This window comes from Crassostrea angulata, chromosome 6, assembly GCF_025612915.1.
Source record: "Crassostrea angulata isolate pt1a10 chromosome 6, ASM2561291v2, whole genome shotgun sequence".
NCBI lineage: Eukaryota > Metazoa > Mollusca > Bivalvia > Ostreida > Ostreidae > Magallana > Magallana angulata.
In genome coordinates, this window is record NC_069116.1 from 55,349,520 (window position 1) to 55,368,388 (window position 18,869).

At 36.2% G+C, this 18,869-nt stretch overlaps 3 protein-coding genes across 3 annotated transcripts; 1 reads left to right on the top strand and 2 right to left on the bottom strand.

Annotated features, from left to right (window-relative positions):
- Nucleotides 1-37: 37 nt before the first annotated feature.
- LOC128187612 (hemocyte protein-glutamine gamma-glutamyltransferase-like) lies at nucleotides 38-3,955 on the bottom strand. Its single transcript, XM_052858022.1, has 8 exons — nucleotides 3,946-3,955; nucleotides 3,121-3,283; nucleotides 2,918-3,021; nucleotides 2,764-2,843; nucleotides 2,248-2,452; nucleotides 1,692-1,852; nucleotides 1,050-1,189; nucleotides 38-554 (listed from the first exon to the last, which is right to left on the bottom strand). Exons 1-8 carry the CDS (start codon nucleotides 3,953-3,955, stop codon nucleotides 377-379), a joined length of 1,041 nt encoding a protein of 346 aa, XP_052713982.1. The 3' UTR covers nucleotides 38-376.
- A 60-nt stretch (nucleotides 3,956-4,015) lies between these two features.
- Nucleotides 4,016-6,917, top strand: LOC128187613 (uncharacterized). Its single transcript, XM_052858024.1, has 8 exons — nucleotides 4,016-4,161; nucleotides 4,317-4,436; nucleotides 4,711-4,842; nucleotides 5,414-5,434; nucleotides 5,546-5,671; nucleotides 6,148-6,270; nucleotides 6,443-6,577; nucleotides 6,661-6,917. The coding sequence occupies exons 1-8, from the start codon at nucleotides 4,143-4,145 to the stop codon at nucleotides 6,792-6,794; spliced, it is 810 nt and encodes a 269-aa protein (XP_052713984.1). The 5' UTR covers nucleotides 4,016-4,142; the 3' UTR covers nucleotides 6,795-6,917.
- Nucleotides 6,918-6,974: 57 nt separating this feature from the next.
- LOC128190145 (hemocyte protein-glutamine gamma-glutamyltransferase-like) lies at nucleotides 6,975-15,730 on the bottom strand. The gene is made up of 16 exons (XM_052862062.1): nucleotides 15,602-15,730; nucleotides 14,257-14,764; nucleotides 13,728-13,982; nucleotides 13,312-13,581; nucleotides 13,072-13,190; nucleotides 12,643-12,756; nucleotides 12,114-12,288; nucleotides 11,074-11,218; nucleotides 10,572-10,675; nucleotides 10,058-10,220; nucleotides 9,855-9,958; nucleotides 9,698-9,780; nucleotides 9,185-9,389; nucleotides 8,629-8,789; nucleotides 7,987-8,126; nucleotides 6,975-7,491 (listed from the first exon to the last, which is right to left on the bottom strand). Exons 2-16 carry the CDS (start codon nucleotides 14,762-14,764, stop codon nucleotides 7,314-7,316), a joined length of 2,724 nt encoding a protein of 907 aa, XP_052718022.1. The 5' UTR covers nucleotides 15,602-15,730; the 3' UTR covers nucleotides 6,975-7,313.
- Nucleotides 15,731-18,869: the final 3,139 nt, after the last annotated feature.

Here is an 18,869-nt window from a genome sequence, read left to right on the forward strand (position 1 = left end):
GATGATATAGTGTAATTACGTGATTTAAAAACAAGCTTGGTTTGGAGTTATTTTAATCATGTAAAACGCATCTTTGATAAGATAAATATAATATGATAATGCATAATAATAACATACAAATACACAAATATATACAAATTTCCCTTTGTTATCATTGCTTTCAATTTCTTCTATAATGGTAAAACGACAAATATTTATTTCGGTTCTTTTTCTGTATCATCGCTTTAAATTAGGTTATTGATATGGACAAATTGTCAATAAAAAGTTTAGTGTTATAGTTGCTTTTGTATTTGTTTATCTAAATATCATGTACAAGAAACCCAAGTGATATGTAAAGTGGTGAGTAAAAGAATAAATGGTTAACATCATATTCTGTCTAAAAACAATGGAACAAGTGCCCATGCTTCTGTGAAGATGTCGACACCATGACATCAGCTGATCCACTGACGTTGTCTATGACGTCACTATTAAAGGTCACTGTGATCTGCTTCCGGCCAGCTGTTTTGGGGGTCATCGTCATTTCCGCTACCCATTCAGTTTTGGGTGCCACATCACTTTAGAAATCGAAATTGTAAATAACTTAAGAATATATTTAAGACCTCGCACAGCAGTACAATTGTGTTGCAATATGCAAAGAATTATAATAGTGTTTCTTCAGTCCGAGCTGGTAGCAAGACACAGTGTTAATAATGGTTAAAAAATCGATGTTTAAAAATTTCGACGCAATTGAATTAACTTCGCCTGTCTTTATTGGTAATAATCATGTTTAAAAACAAAGTTTTTAATCATGGTATGTAATGAAATAGAAAAAGTAAAGGTACAATGGCCAAGGTAAAAACATTAACATTAATTTGTTTAAATTACATGTAAGTAAATAAAGTTTGTTATACATATCTAAGCAGTTTCTTTGTATCATTTGTGTAATTTTTAACGTTCTTTGTGCTATTTTTTAAATCAAACTCCACAAATCAACAACGATTAAATCGACTGTAAAATATCTTTTAAATTGAATCGTTGCACTGTATTTGAATGATAATGCAAGTTCTGACCTGATCCTTTGGTCGAACTCTCCGTCAATACCCGGTCCATCTACACTTATAGAGCAGTTCCTCAGTATAGTATTCAATGGATTCTGGAACCTCAGGCGACATTGGAATGGCTTGTTTACCTCCACGGAAGATGAGAGAACCTACAATGATAGATAGCACATCTCTAAGTGGAATAAACCAATAGCGTGCAGGTAAGCATTCAATAATTCCGTTAGAAACTGTGTGGCCTCAAATAATAACTGATAGACAACAGTGAAGCGGGATCCAGAAATAGAGATTTCTCCAGTATCAGCACACCAATAAACAAGCTAAAACACGCTATTTATACAAAGCTTATAAATACCAGAGAATGAGAAGAAATTGCGAAAAATCGTTAACCAAATGCTGAAGTGTAGCATTACTGACAAGAAAATTGGGGTTGAAAGACTGTAGAGCTGCAGCTGCAAGCATGCAGATAGCTTGCAATTTACTGTACACACAAACGTATGCTGTTCTAATTTTCTAAAACAAGGTGATGGAATTTTGATAACTTTAGATATTGAATAGGGGAATTGTTGGTCCACAGTCTGTAAACTTGCATTTTTCAGTAGAACTAAAGTTTAAAGCTACGAAAATGATTTTTGCGACAAGCAAAACTTGTACCTCAATTTCCATTTCCGGTTTGAGAAGTCGAAATTCATCATCCCATGTGACCAACTGGCCAGTCTCTAATACCTCTGCTACCACAGAGACTTTAAAGGTCGCGTTTTCGTTGACTTTGTGCAAGTAATCGGATGCTGGAACCTCCATAGACATTTCACCGTCTGTAAAGAGTTAAAGTTTTGTTTAAGGGCCCCTTGCTCTCTGATAAGTTAGACAACTCTTTAAGGTGTAATTTGCTGTTAAAGCTTAATCACATTGTCAAGAAAAAATGCGATTTCTTGGCAGGAAATGCTGAATATCTTTTCAATCAACCTTATCAAATTTTATGTGCGTGTTTAATTAATTAAAAACTAAATAAGGAGAGAATAACTCATTATCAATCCTTTGTTTTTCCTCGGGTGTACAAAGAATCCAGTTATCTGTGCATCAATTTGTGGAGCAAATATCCGTGCTTTTATTCTGTATGTGTACATGTAAGTAATCTTTATTGAAATAGAAAACTGAATAAGACAACAAGAAATGACGTAATGAACAATATTAGTGTGAAGTAACTGACTTGATCTGGGGGACACCGGGAGCTGGTAGGATTGCTGTTTCACGATTCGGTCCCGCACCCCAGTGTACTGCACGGTCTCACACAGCATCCTGGCGCTGATGGTCCTTGTCGCGGCCCCAGTGTTGGTGAAGGAGAAACTCACGACGAAATCCTGGCCCAGAGTGACGTAGTTCCTGTCCACAAAACCGTGGAAGCGCACGTCTTCCTAGAGTATCAAATCCATTGGTAAACATGAAATGTCATTCGGTTTGATCAATTTTTTTTTATTAAAAAGGTTTACATATGATTGCGAATATGGTAAAAAAAAATTATTCAAAACTTTCATCAATTAAAATGTAAGTCATTGAGGTTTTTAGGTGGATTTTCTATTAACTGGTATTTTTAAAAGAGCTAAACTAATTTGAACTGTCTTTAATAGTCTTTTGAACACTTTTTTTCTATACATTTATACTTTGACGTTCGTTTGAATTCACTTTATTGATTTATTTTTAGAGTCGGCAAGAAAGCACTTGCCACGCTCTTTTCGTTGATGTATGGAGCTCCAGCATCTCGAGCACGACTTGCTTTCTTCACAGCCAGTCTCTCTCGTAAGGAAGCTGAAATGCAAATTTTACTTTAAAAATAAACGTTTTAATATGCATTAAAAGTGTTTTATTTAGCAGTGATGTACCATCAGGGAATTTGTATTCGTCTGTAATGTCCTCGCGGATTCTTGCTCCTCCGCCTCTCACCGGAAGTCCATCTGGAACTTTGGTGCTGATCTTTTTACCTATTCTGAAAGTCCATTGAAACATCAAATGGGCGTATATAGTTCATGAAATCGAAACAATTGTTTGGGATAGATACTTTCTTGGTTTTTAAATCGATACTCACGCTGACGGGTCAAGACTGACAATGGACCATTTTCCTCCTTCCCCTCGAGCCCACACTACTTTGTCGGCATTTACTTCCGCAAATACAAAGGGTGTATCATACAGGAGCTCGCACCTGCCTTCTTTAATGGCCTTCAATGATGCCGGACCACACTGGCTGAAACCTGAAAGTAGTAGGGTAGGTGTGATGTATTAAGACAGAAAAGATTAGTTCATTTTTTTTACAGCTGTTGAATACTTTGTAATGATGGTAAGGTTGATATAAAAGTTTTTACATATTTTTTTTTTCTCAAAATTTTGAAAAAAATGATTGTTTGGTTTCTTCAAGTACTAATTTTCATTTACGTTTTACAAATACATGTACATGTAAATGTGCTTAAATATAAACATAAGAAAGTTTCTATATATACCAGCACATGTAGATTATATCATAATCTGTAAAAATAAGCTATAACAATAACCACTGGGAAGGAAATTCAATTCCTTCCGTTATTCACTTTTAATGTTTCATATACCAGAGCTCTCCTCTTGTGGGGTGGCGTCGATGATTTGCCATCCACGGTTTCTCTCGGTACAAAAATTAAATGTAAATATTTTAGCGGTCAGTACTGCCTATTCCAATGCAGATGAGATTGTGGAGAAAAATGGTTGTCATCATTTAACAGCTAATTAGCCTTTAAATGGAAATACGACAGTAAACATGTTGTTTTGGCTATTCATAGTGAACATATAGTAACTCTCTTAAAATTAATCCTGTTCGTTTGTATCATGTCTTCCTTTTTTTCGCGAGATACAGAATTGCATGCAATGTTAATGGGAGGTTTACCGAGTGTCATGTGATCTAATTTTAACCAATAAAATTGTGTAAATTAAACATGATACTAAAACGTGGCTTACTTGATTTTGTATCCATAAGGCTGCAAGTGGAAGGACGGATGTATAAACGAGACCGAGATCAGACAGTTTGACTGTACGCACTACGTCTGTCGTGTCTTCAAGAAGGGACAGTTCAGGCGCTCCGAGATGGCCGTCTACAGTCAAGGTCTGAACAGAGAGGGATAACACTAATTAGACTTTCAAACAAAAATAACCAAAAGAGGTCATCTCTAAAGTAGGAATCAGAAAAACTTCGTTGGTTTTTAATTAAATGATCTTCAAAGAGGGCTGGGAGATAATTTAATGATGGGTTTATTGCAGACTGCAAAGACAAGGACGGTAATTGTATTGCAGTGGGGAGTCAGGGCGAGGGAAAGAACTGTAACAACATCAGGTGTGTGTCCAACAATGGCAGAGCGGAGCTGAAGAACACCGCCAACGGTAGGTACAAAGGTTGTGTCATTAATCTGTTATAATATCGTGAAAATGAGTGGAAAATAGGTTTTTTAAAAAATAATATGGAAGGCCAGCCGATGATCCATTTACTGATAAACGCCGATGGTTTTTAACCAAAACAATTTACGGCTTGTAAGTATTTTCAAAGCAACGTGAAGCTTACTTTAATGATAAAAAGATAATCAAAATTGATTTTTTTTATATCTCTCTTCTATATCATTTTACATGTATTATATTAATTCCTTGATATAACATACAGGATGCTTTGACAAAAATGAATGCAGAAAAGATGGTGGCAATTGGACCAACCCCGGCAATTGTGTAACCTATGGGTGTCGGATTTCAAACCAAAATGGCCGAGTCATACCCCAGATAAAAATCGTAGACGTAGGTAATGACACCCGCAACTTTGATAAACATTAATTTTTCTACTTACATTTTTACTCTATGGGATATATATGATCGGCTTTACTTAAGGAGGCTGGGTGATCAACGAATCAGATATACATGTACATCTACCTGAAATTTTGAAATATTATAAAACTTAAAGCGCAGTAAACTATACTCAATATACTAGTAGATAAATACCATGTATTTTAGTGTAAAATTTAAGGGTTTTCCATATACCTAGTATTCTTTTGCTTTATACTAAAGCTCTCCTTTTTTCTGTGGAAATTAATAAAGTCTAAATGGCCCCGACCATTCCATACTCTAAAAATACTTCGCTGTATCCATCATCCGGTAGTTAGATCACAGTTCTTTTTGACATTGGTAATTGAAGGCTGTACGGTAGGCGGGGTTCGTGTTTTGATACCTGCTTCATTCATTGACTGAGATATATCGAAGAATGTGCAATGATGGGGTTTGTGTTTTGATACATATGATTTATTCATTGTACGGTGTGCAGTGGGCAGGGTTGTGTTTTGATATCTGCTTCAGTCAATGACATTGATACATTGTAGGGTGTGCGGTGGGCGGGATTTGTGTTTGATACCTGTGCTTTATTAGATGACATTGATACATTGTAGGGTGTGCGGTGGGCGGGATTTGTGTTTGATACCTGTGCTTTATTAGATGACATTGATACATTGTAGGGTGTGAGGTGGGCGGGGTGTGTTACCGGGGAGGAGAGAAGTGGGACTCGGGCTGTCTGGAGAGGCAGTGTGTGGTCAACAGGTCCAACAAGGGATACTCTCGCTCTGTCTCAGCAAAACTACGAGGTAACAGTCATTGCCATTAATTAATCTTAAATCTTCCAGATACAATTTATTCATAAATGTACAGTTCTCATCAGGCACGATTCACATTTGAGTATTTATGTACTAGAAAAACAAAATGGTACACATTTAACACTGATCAAACTGATAAGGTCACACTTATACATGTAACAGAAACATCGCTATAACAAGGCGCTATGATATTTAGATAGTACTGTAATATATACTAGTCTTATACAAGCACATCTAAGGAAGACAAACAATATTATGTATTGCTTTGCATATCTTGATTAAATAGATATTTAAAGGAAATAAATATGGTTTTGTTAGTCACTCAATTTGTTTCAAAAGTATACTAGTATACATGATGCATTTGTAGGTTCTTGCTTCCTGCGTAAGTAGTTTAAATAGTTCCAATGCTAGAGTATTGATATTATAATAGAACTTTTAGTTGAATTTTTCAATTTTTGTCGTACTAGGTTGTTCTGTGAATAACAAGTGTCTAGAGATTGGCTTCAAAGAAATGAGGAGTGGGTGCCTCAACTACGGCTGTATTCTGGACAAGACCTCAAATCGACCTGCCTACAAACTGCTAAAGGGAGGTAAGGAGTCTGCTTCTGGTTTAAAAAAAATAATTTGCTACTTTATAATCTAACATTAGGCTTATCATTGACAGAAATTTATATTATTCAAACTTGAATCGAAAATAAAACAAGAAATTGTTAGAATGTTATATGAAATAGTTAGATTACAACGAAAAGACACTGTTTCTAGCTTGCAGAGACTTGGACGGGAATTGCCGAGAAGTTGGCGAGGAGTGGGATTATTTGTACAAACCTAACAAAGTGTGTTTACGTCTGAAATGCGCCTATACTAAAGGGGTCTATCGTATCTCAACACAAAAACTTCGTAAGTATATCAGTGTAAAGTCTTCACAGAATTCAAGTAATGTCATAAGATGTCAATTAACGTTGTATCTTGTAAATTTGTAGTATGTAAAGACAAGAACGATAACTGTAGACAACAGGGGGAACGCGGGTTTCCGGCAGTGGTCGGAGGACGGACATACAATAACTGTGTATGCAAGGCGTACGGAATCCAGTCACGGCTAAACTGTTATCCATAGGAGTGTGCACATTCAGATGGAATCATTTTTTGACAATCATAAATTTTAAAAATTTTAAAATTAGGAAACAACCTTAACTTGCGATATTGAATGCTAGAAATAGACCGAGGTTAAGAATTGTCATCGTTATTTTCTTTATCAATGATGATATAGTGTAATTACGTGATTTAAAAACAAGCTTGGTTTGGAGTTATTTTAATCATGTAAAACGCATCTTTGATAAGATAAATATAATATGATAATGCATAATAATAACATACAAATACACAAATATATACAAATTTCCCTTTGTTATCATTGCTTTCAATTTCTTCTATAATGGTAAAACGACAAATATTTATTTCGGTTCTTTTTCTGTATCATCGCTTTAAATTAGGTTATTGATATGGACAAATTGTCAATAAAAAGTTTAGTGTTATAGTTGCTTTTGTATTTGTTTATCTAAATATCATGTACAAGAAACCCAAGTGATATGTAAAGTGGTGAGTAAAAGAATAAATGGTTAACATCATATTCTGTCTAAAAACAATGGAACAAGTGCCCATGCTTCTGTGAAGATGTCGACACCATGACATCAGCTGATCCACTGACGTTGTCTATGACGTCACTATTAAAGGTCACTGTGATCTGCTTCCGGCCAGCTGTTTTGGGGGTCATCGTCATTTCCGCTACCCATTCAGTTTTGGGTGCCACATCACTTTAGAAATCGAAATTGTAAATAACTTAAGAATATATTTAAGACCTCGCACAGCAGTACAATTGTGTTGCAATATGCAAAGAATTATAATGGTGTTTCTTCAGTCCGAGCTGGTAGCAAGACACAGTGTTAATAATGGTTAAAAAATCGATGTTTAAAAATTTCGACGCAATTGAATTAACTTCGCCTGTCTTTATTGGTAATAATCATGTTTAAAAACAAAGTTTTTAATCATGGTATGTAATGAAATAGAAAAAGTAAAGGTACAATGGCCAAGGTAAAAACATTAACATTAATTTGTTTAAATTACATGTAAGTAAATAAAGTTTGTTATACATATCTAAGCAGTTTCTTTGTATCATTTGTGTAATTTTTAACGTTCTTTGTGCTATTTTTTAAATCAAACTCCACAAATCAACAACGATTAAATCGACTGTAAAATATCTTTTAAATTGAATCGTTGCACTGTATTTGAATGATAATGCAAGTTCTGACCTGATCCTTTGGTCGAACTCTCCGTCAATACCCGGTCCATCTACACTTATAGAGCAGTTCCTCAGTATAGTATTCAATGGATTCTGGAACCTCAGGCGACATTGGAATGGCTTGTTTACCTCCACGGAAGATGAGAGAACCTACAATGATAGATAGCACATCTCTAAGTGGAATAAACCAATAGCGTGCAGGTAAGCATTCAATAATTCCGTTAGAAACTGTGTGGCCTCAAATAATAACTGATAGACAACAGTGAAGCGGGATCCAGAAATAGAGATTTCTCCAGTATCAGCACACCAATAAACAAGCTAAAACACGCTATTTATACAAAGCTTATAAATACCAGAGAATGAGAAGAAATTGCGAAAAATCGTTAACCAAATGCTGAAGTGTAGCATTACTGACAAGAAAATTGGGGTTGAAAGACTGTAGAGCTGCAGCTGCAAGCATGCAGATAGCTTGCAATTTACTGTACACACAAACGTATGCTGTTCTAATTTTCTAAAACAAGGTGATGGAATTTTGATAACTTTAGATATTGAATAGGGGAATTGTTGGTCCACAGTCTGTAAACTTGCATTTTTCAGTAGAACTAAAGTTTAAAGCTACGAAAATGATTTTTGCGACAAGCAAAACTTGTACCTCAATTTCCATTTCCGGTTTGAGAAGTCGAAATTCATCATCCCATGTGACCAACTGGCCAGTCTCTAATACCTCTGCTACCACAGAGACTTTAAAGGTCGCGTTTTCGTTGACTTTGTGCAAGTAATCGGATGCTGGAACCTCCATAGACATTTCACCGTCTGTAAAGAGTTAAAGTTTTGTTTAAGGGCCCCTTGCTCTCTGATAAGTTAGACAACTCTTTAAGGTGTAATTTGCTGTTAAAGCTTAATCACATTGTCAAGAAAAAATGCGATTTCTTGGCAGGAAATGCTGAATATCTTTTCAATCAACCTTATCAAATTTTATGTGCGTGTTTAATTAATTAAAAACTAAATAAGGAGAGAATAACTCATTATCAATCCTTTGTTTTTCCTCGGGTGTACAAAGAATCCAGTTATCTGTGCATCAATTTGTGGAGCAAATATCCGTGCTTTTATTCTGTATGTGTACATGTAAGTAATCTTTATTGAAATAGAAAACTGAATAAGACAACAAGAAATGACGTAATGAACAATATTAGTGTGAAGTAACTGACTTGATCTGGGGGACACCGGGAGCTGGTAGGATTGCTGTTTCACGATTCGGTCCCGCACCCCAGTGTACTGCACGGTCTCACACAGCATCCTGGCGCTGATGGTCCTTGTCGCGGCCCCAGTGTTGGTGAAGGAGAAACTCACGACGAAATCCTGGCCCAGAGTGACGTAGTTCCTGTCCACAAAACCGTGGAAGCGCACGTCTTCCTAGAGTATCAAATCCATTGGTAAACATGAAATGTCATTCGGTTTGATCAATTTTTTTTTATTAAAAAGGTTTACATATGATTGCGAATATGGTAAAAAAAAATTATTCAAAACTTTCATCAATTAAAATGTAAGTCATTGAGGTTTTTAGGTGGATTTTCTATTAACTGGTATTTTTAAAAGAGCTAAACTAATTTGAACTGTCTTTAATAGTCTTTTGAACACTTTTTTTCTATACATTTATACTTTGACGTTCGTTTGAATTCACTTTATTGATTTATTTTTAGAGTCGGCAAGAAAGCACTTGCCACGCTCTTTTCGTTGATGTATGGAGCTCCAGCATCTCGAGCACGACTTGCTTTCTTCACAGCCAGTCTCTCTCGTAAGGAAGCTGAAATGCAAATTTTACTTTAAAAATAAACGTTTTAACATGCATTAAAAGTGTTTTATTTAGCAGTGATGTACCATCAGGGAATTTGTATTCGTCTGTAATGTCCTCGCGGATTCTTGCTCCTCCGCCTCTCACCGGAAGTCCATCTGGAACTTTGGTGCTGATCTTTTTACCTATTCTGAAAGTCCATTGAAACATCAAATGGGCGTATATAGTTCATGAAATCGAAACAATTGTTTGGGATAGATACTTTCTTGGTTTTTAAATCGATACTCACGCTGACGGGTCAAGACTGACAATGGACCATTTTCCTCCTTCCCCTCGAGCCCACACTACTTTGTCGGCATTTACTTCCGCAAATACAAAGGGTGTATCATACAGGAGCTCGCACCTGCCTTCTTTAATGGCCTTCAATGATGCCGGACCACACTGGCTGAAACCTGAAAGTAGTAGGGTAGGTGTGATGTATTAAGACAGAAAAGATTAGTTCATTTTTTTTACAGCTGTTGAATACTTTGTAATGATGGTAAGGTTGATATAAAAGTTTTTACATATTTTTTTTTTCTCAAAATTTTGAAAAAAATGATTGTTTGGTTTCTTCAAGTACTAATTTTCATTTACGTTTTACAAATACATGTACATGTAAATGTGCTTAAATATAAACATAAGAAAGTTTCTATATATACCAGCACATGTAGATTATATCATAATCTGTAAAAATAAGCTATAACAATAACCACTGGGAAGGAAATTCAATTCCTTCCGTTATTCACTTTTAATGTTTCATATACCAGAGCTCTCCTCTTGTGGGGTGGCGTCGATGATTTGCCATCCACCATAACCTGTCGGAAGATCGCGTCTCTCCATCCATACCTCGTTCCAACAATGGAAATTCCTACAACAGGGGAACATGAATCACTTCATGTATAAATATACATATACTACTAAACATGGTCAACTACAACCTTGTCCTGTTAATTATACACCAACTGTTTTTATACAATGGAATTGAATTGACGCCATTAATTTATCCAGTTTTCTCCACGTGCATCCTCGAAGCAAAATTTGTAAAAGTTTTAGCTACGCTACAAAGGAATGCCTTCAGATAAACTGATTTTGTTTTTGTCTCTTTTGCAAACAATGCGTCATCAAAAAAAAAACCAAATAGTTCTTGATCTGCAAAATTATTTACTGCACTGGAAAACACACTTGTATCTTGTTTCAGAATATATCAATTACTAGGTATCAGGTACTGTCTAAGTAATGCAATGCGATACCTGACTGACAACTCACCAGATGCTTTCCCTGGGTTGGCTCGGGGGCACCACCTCTCTCCGATTGGCGTCCACATAGATGTCGATCTTGATGTTTCCGTCCGTGTCGTGGGCGGAGGAGAAGTTGGTGATGGTCCGACAGGGGATCCCTAGAGCTCGGCAAACTGAAACCGTAAAGATACAGACTTAACACCGTGTAGAGACAGGGGATCCCTAGAGCTCGGCAAACTGAAACCGTATAGATACAGACTTAACACCGTGTAGAGACAGGGGATCCCTAGAGCTCGGCAAACTGAAACCGTATAGATACAGACTTAACACCGTGTAGAGATAGGGGATCCCTAGAGCTCGGCAAACTGAAACCGTATAGATACAGACTTAACACCATGTAGAGACAGGGGATCCCTAGAGCTCGGCAAACTGAAACCGTATAGATACAGACTTAACACCGTGTAGAGACAGGGGATCCCTAGAGCTCAGCAAATTGAAACCGTATAGATACAGACTTAACACCGTGTAGAGACAGGGGATCCCTAGAGCTCGGCAAACTGAAACCGTATAGATACAGACTTAACACCATGTAGAGACAGGGGATCCCTAGAGCTCGGCAAACTGAAATCGTATAGATACAAACTAAAAACCGTGTAGAGACAGAGAATTTGTAGAGCTCGGCCAAACGGTTAAACCGGTGGGGACTGATAAAAATAAAATGAAAGGATGTTGATTTTTTTTTCTTTCCAGATATTGTTACTTAGAACGTAGCGAAATAGGTTTGAGCGTTAACTACAAAGCTGTCAGTCATGAGTTCAGTCAAATCCCACTTAGACCTATACCTTTCTTAAACTTTTTAATGCATTGTTTTACTAAAATATTGTAAAATTTGAAAATTCTAAACCGATGAAAGTATGTATTCATTACAGTGTACTTTTATCCACATTAGTATCGATAGGTTTCCATTACCGTACATGTATTTCATTTCTCAAATCGATTGATCAGATTGAACAGTTCAAAGAACAGAAGCGCGATCTCTTTTACTTTATTATAGCTAATTGTTCTTACTGGTTGTCACGATTCCTGCGAATGTGAAGCACTGCCCCCATTTGACGGGCCTCTTTGAGGAGACAAACTGGCGCAGTATGGCCACACTTCCGTTCCAAGAGGAGGGACTCTTTCCCCCACTGTAGTCTCCGCTCCAGTTTCCGACCAGCACGCCATTGTCCTGATTAAAGTTTACCTTCACGGAAAATAATAAAAATTCAGTTTTAGTTAGGTAAAAACGTTTAAACGTTTAAACTAATATTTCAAATGCATTGTTTTGTGGTATTTGAATCAGTCATAGCTTATACATGTACTGGTAATGACCATTTCTCGCCCATTACCGATTATTGCCACCACCTCCTTGTAATTTTGAGAGTTAAATTGTTTTTCATTGCAGTGTGATAAATAAACTGGAGTGTGATAAATAAACTGGTACTTGCTCGAGAATCGGTCATATGCCGGTACTAGTATAAATACATGTATCTTGAATTTCCAATTTTGATCATGTGGTCAAGATTTAAATTGGATAAGAATTGAAATCGATGCTTACGATCTTAGAAATGATTCTTGACACTCGGGTAGGGTTGGACATGGCGTATCCAAACTTCGAGTCAAATCCCAACTGAACACAGAACAGGGAGGCTTCAAGGATCCCCGTCTCAAACTGCTATAAAGTTTCAGTTTTAGAATCGTGTGCACATTATAATTCAATATTTATAACTGAACGCGGAATTTTCAAACTAAGGAATCGTTTTATGTTTCAATACATCTTAGCTAGCCAAGAGCCTACGACGCACTCCTCTCCTCCACAACGTGTAGGAGCGGAGTGGATCGTACACTATTGGCCAGCGAAGATGGTTTTAATATTAAATACTGTAAATGATAGTTTTTATAGATAACATGTAAACATAATACAACCAGCTTGTTCAAAACTTAAGTGGAACACTTGTATGCGGCAGCATCAGTACATACAACTCACCTGGCCATAAAACCACGGTTTCTGTCCCACGTATTTCGCGTCGCCGTTGAAGATTACTCCGCTGTCGTTTAACACGTATTCGTCCAATTTGCTCACATCCGGAAAGTATACATCATCCTCTGTTAATTCAACAACCATGGAGTTTGAAATAAAGAAAATAAAGAAATTTGAATCGGTTGAGAAAAATACAAACATGTAAGGTATTCAAAATTTAAATTGTAAATGCTTATGATATAGTACCTCTGCACCAAGGATTAAACAGAATGAATATGCTCTCTCTCAGAGTGTACTTCACAGCTCTAGGTTTCACAGAATTGGACACGATATTTTCCACAGTGAGCCGCCATTCTGCGACAATACAGTCAGCAGGAGGCGTCACTGAAACAACGACGCCATTTTCCTTGTGGCGACTCTTAAGGACAGCTGTCCATTCGCTGGAACTTGTGGTTCTCCTCTCCGACTGCAGCAGGCATTGAATATGTGTACCCTTACCTGGTTTGGGATTCGAACCTACAGCAGATACAAAAATGAATCACTTTTTATAAAATATGTGAATTGTGTAAACCTTCCTTAGCACTTGTTGGGTTTTCTAAAAAGATATTCTGAGTGTTCCAAAGACTGTATTTACCCGTTAACGATTCTGTATTCTATTGTACCTGTTTTGAATACCAGTCTGAGAGTGTTCTTCTTCAGACTAAACTTCCGGTCGAACTGCAGCATAAGGTTAAAGGGTTGTCCTCTCCTGACCACGAGGCCACCAGCCTGCACCGCGTCATATTTCTCGGTGTGGTGCTGCCTGCTATTCTCCTCGCTCAGAATGTCTATCGCCGAGACCCTGGCGCGGTTTGAGGACACGTCATCGTCCGCTGCGTCATAATCATCGTCATAGGTAGGTCGAGGAAATCTGTCGACTATTCCAACAAAGTCTTACATGACTGTTATTAAACATTATATAAATCACCAACAAATATTAATGTTTTAAATATTTCAAACGTAGATAGTTTTACGAAGTTAAGTTTTGATAGAAATATGACTCAATAAATAAATTTGAAGTAATTGTAAAAAAAACACACTGTGCTTTAGTTTACAATGGTTATATCATTTAGCAACGATTTTCGTGAAGTGATAATATTTTGCCTACACGTAAAACTTTCCACGTTTATATTTTGTAAAAATGATAAATACAAGAAACAGCTGGTTCCCTTGAAAAAGTAGGTCCTCCATTTTCTAGCGGTCTAGTCGATGGATTGGAGTAGTAAGGGGCCGTGCCATGGTTTACAGCTGTAACTGGCGATCTTTCGATGTTTATGGGAACAAAAGGCTCAGTCGAACGAGGAGTCGACACTGCAGGAGTTCTGTCGATGTTTACAGGAATGAAAGAGTCGGTCGAGCGAGGGTTCGACACAGTTGAAGTCCTATCGATGTTAACAGGAATAAAAGTGTCGGCCGAGCGGGAGGGGTTTCTGTCGATGTTTACAGGAATAACATTGTCGGTCGACCGAGGGTTCGACATAGTCGGATTTATGTCGATGTGTACAGGAATGTTGTAGGCTCGATTCCGGAAGGAGGGAACCCGGTTAAATCCAGTATCATTGTACATGCTTCCACCAAGTCTGTCATCTCGCAAACGACGGTAGTCGCTGTATGAAGGCGGCTTAAATCGCCTGTTAGGACTCCAAGTCTCGTATGTCATCTGTTTTATTAAAATCTAAATACGTTATCAGGATAATCAATTCCTTTGGCAATTTAATTATGTAATATTGTATCTAAAAGATACATGATGCATAGGTCAATTAAACAACATTTGGTACGGAATGCAAAATTCACATGTTTTTCTAAAAATAGAAAAAACAAAAAACACACACACAACAACAACAACAAACCCCAAAAACCCAAAAACAAATCAAAACACAAAAAAACCCTGGGGCTTAGAACAAAAGAAATCGTATTACAATTTGAACAGGGTGTTCCACCTCCCCAAACAAGACAACATACTTTTACTTTTGTTCACTGGGTAGTTTTATTGGAGAAAAGAAATCAATAAAAAAAAATACAACAAAACTTTTTTACGATGATCAAAATGAATTGAATTCCACGCAATAAAATTGACCGACAATTGAATGATCATGGTTAAACACTTTGTTTTAATTTGCCTTTTTCCTTCAAATAGGTGGCATACATTAATTCACTTTAGAACTCTGAATCACTTATATACAACGCACTGAACAACTTAAGACAAGAAACTAACACCCATTGAATCCTGATCAAGTTTGCTTAGTTTTCTTAACATATTTTGTTGTAGAAATGCATTACATGATGATTTTGTTATCAGAAAAAACTACTTTAATCTATATATATATATATATATATATATATATATATATATATATATATATATATATATATATATATATATATATATATATATATATATATATATATATATATATATATATAAAAGCTGATATGATCAATCATTCAGTCAAAGTCAAATCAATATCTTATCTTCAATGTTAAACGTAGTACTCACGTTTTGGTGACGAAGAGCACTCCTTGGACGTTAAAAATTTCTTTCACAAACCGTCACGCTGGAAAATTCAGCCATGTGTTATACAAATAAAGGCGTGAAAGCAAAGATTGCAGAGGCTCTGCTTTTTTCCACATCTACAGTAACATATGGACATAAATAGGGACGAGGCTGATATAGCTGAGGGCGAGACTCTTCTCTCATGTTGAAGCAGTGTAGACGTTCTGTATACTTGCCAATTTCTGCGCTATCAATTAATCTACTAATATCATACAGTTATTTTCGTTAAACATAGATATATAAACATGAAATTTTATGTTTTAAATATTAGATTTAACAAGAATACCAAAATGAACATTGTATCATAAAAAGTGTAATGGCGCTTGAGTTTAATTGCGCTGTGTTTGACACTATCCTGAGAGATCCCGCTATTGGGCGTGGTCTCTGCCAGGGGGTGTCGGTTTTTATTTCTCGGAACGCGACGGGTCCTTTGATGTGGACACTTCACAATGTCACCAGATCTACAACTGATGCATCGCCCGCCAGTTCGCCATTACGAGAAGTTTCTTACAGACGCTTGTAAGGTGTGACATACATAGTTAGCATCTACCATGTGTAGCCCCTGCAGAAAAAAAAAACAGGTGCTCGTTTTTGGGACACATCTTTTATTAGCAATGTGGATAAAAGTATATCACATTCAAAATATAATCACTATTTTAAGAATTTGAAATTTCAAACCATTTGGCAATAAAAGGCAACTTTTAAAAAATATTCGTACGAAGGTAAAAATAAATAAATACATAAATAAATAAAGAAGTAGTTGTTTGAATGTTACATATATTCACTAAGATACCTTGAAATAGTATAAAAATTCAGCAGAAAATGACTTGATTACGAGAGATAGCACAATGCATAAGAAAAATAAAATTCGCACAGGCAAAATAAGCAAATATTTATTTCTAATATGATTTTCAAAAATCTAAATCAGTAAATATGATGTTATAGATTTATATATCGGGTTCTACAATACGTTAATTATTGGGCTATAATGATATCCAACCAAATCGATTACTGATTTTGTAACCTGTTCAGTCACGTAGCATCGGGGGGGGGGGGGGGGGGGGTGGCTGGGGGGCTGCCCCCCCCCCCCTCCCCCAGTTTTTTGTGCAGCGAAGATTTTTCTTTAATAAACATACAAAAAATTGAATTAACATGGAGTCCCCCCACTTTTCTGTGACCATTTAAAAATTGAATTAAAAATAAGGAAATAAACAGTGAACTTGAAGTGTTACGATGCTACGTGCCTGCTGTAACCTTCGTTTTGACCGAGTAACCGAAAACCGGTTAAAGCTTGTCATCCCTAATACAGTATAAAGAATTTTACAAAACATTAACATCACAATCTTGTAATGCCTTGATGCAGTGGGCTATCTCAGTGAATCTAAAACATTACGTCAAAAATTCTTTTGAATTAAAAATGCAATTAAAAATGTTATCACTAACCAGAAAGGCCTAAAGTAATGCAATAACATGTAATCAGCAAACACGTGTTTAATGTTTACCACGACATATCTATTTACGAAAGAGCTTAAGTTTAAACTGTAAAAAGACAAATACAAATTTGAAATACCTATGATCAAAAGATTGGAGGATTCAACATGTGTATTTCGAGGTAAGGGCTGAATTTATATAAAAAAAATTTATTACACAACATTTGTAAAACGCGTACAAACAACATAAGGTATGGTAGAAAAAGTGCTCACACACAACGTTACACATTATACATTTACTTCACTATGCTACACATAATGCATGGCTGCGGATATGATGAATACACAAAAAAATAAAATAAAGAACATAAAAAAATCATTAATTAAAACTCCCTGCAAGTCAACTAAAACTTGTCATGATATTCTTTCAGTGCTTAAAGAGGAGTTGACTGGCAAATTTATTTCAGTAGCGTATTCAATTTAGTCAGAGCCCTACTGAGGTCCTAGGCCCACCTTTGGCAATTCCCACTATAAATTCAGACAATTCGTATACGGGTGATCCAAAATCTAAAACTTCAAATAGTGTCCCAGCAAGTACTGGTTAATCTGAACCTCGTGTGACTCGGTCTGGTCGTGTGGTAAAGCCTCGTTCTATCCTGTCTTTGTAAACTGTGTATTTATATATGTATGTGCTTTATTGTATTTCTTTCAGCACGACCCTGCATTCTTTTAAAAAAGGGGAGATTTAATAATATTGATTTTGTATTTTGATAATACCCCTGTTACGACACATTGGTCATGCGATGTTTTATGTGAACCCCGTATCTTGTTATATAGCACTTCCGAGTGTTTCAATAATGACACACGTGTTTGGGGAACTCAGCGTTCTTATTGTATATTTTCCAACGCCTGAAAATATTACAAGGTATAAATAAGTTTCTTGCCTTTTATCCTTTTTTTTGTTTTGTCTTTTTTCTTTTCTTTTTTTTTCTTCTTTTTTTTTGGGGGGGGGGGGGGGGCGATATTTTTTGGAACGTTTTGTCTTTTGCTCACAAGTTAATCACACTATACACGTACTTTCTATTGAACGCCAAAGGGTTCATATTCTATCTATGTAATTATGTATTTGTTTTTTTTAAAATGCGTTATACATTCAATGTTAATAAAGAAACGTTAATTGTTAAATATGTTATTCTTCGAACATTATATATAATCATTTGTAATTCATTATTTGTTAGAACCATCAGGTTTTGATTTTGTTGGATCGTAATTCGTTCAATGCAAGTTTGACAATTGTACTTCTGTCAGTCTTGTTTTTTGTCTCTAGATCTGTAAGGTAATGTGTCATTGTGACGACAGGGGACGCGTGCTACGTCGAATCTTATGCTTAGAACCAATGTACACGTATAATATCAACATGTACATGTACCTACGGTTACTCATCCCGATGGAAATAATTCGTGGATGCAATCTTAGGAGTGATTAAGACTAGATAAAGATTCTTCCCTTTTTCATTGTATTTTAATCGTAACGCAAATTACATGTATTTAGTACAAGCTTATCTTTTAAAAAGATTGGTGAGCTAGCGCTTTAGCCATCATAAAACACAGAAGCTTATTTCTAAAACATTGGTTTAAATTTCTGAATCGATTAATTAACAATAGGAAGGCACAGTGGTGTACTGAAATTGTGCTAGAGTTGGATCTCAATTTAGAATTATGAATCTAGAGTGGGCTTCACATCGGCAATGTCATAGCTCATTGACTGCTTAATCATTATGT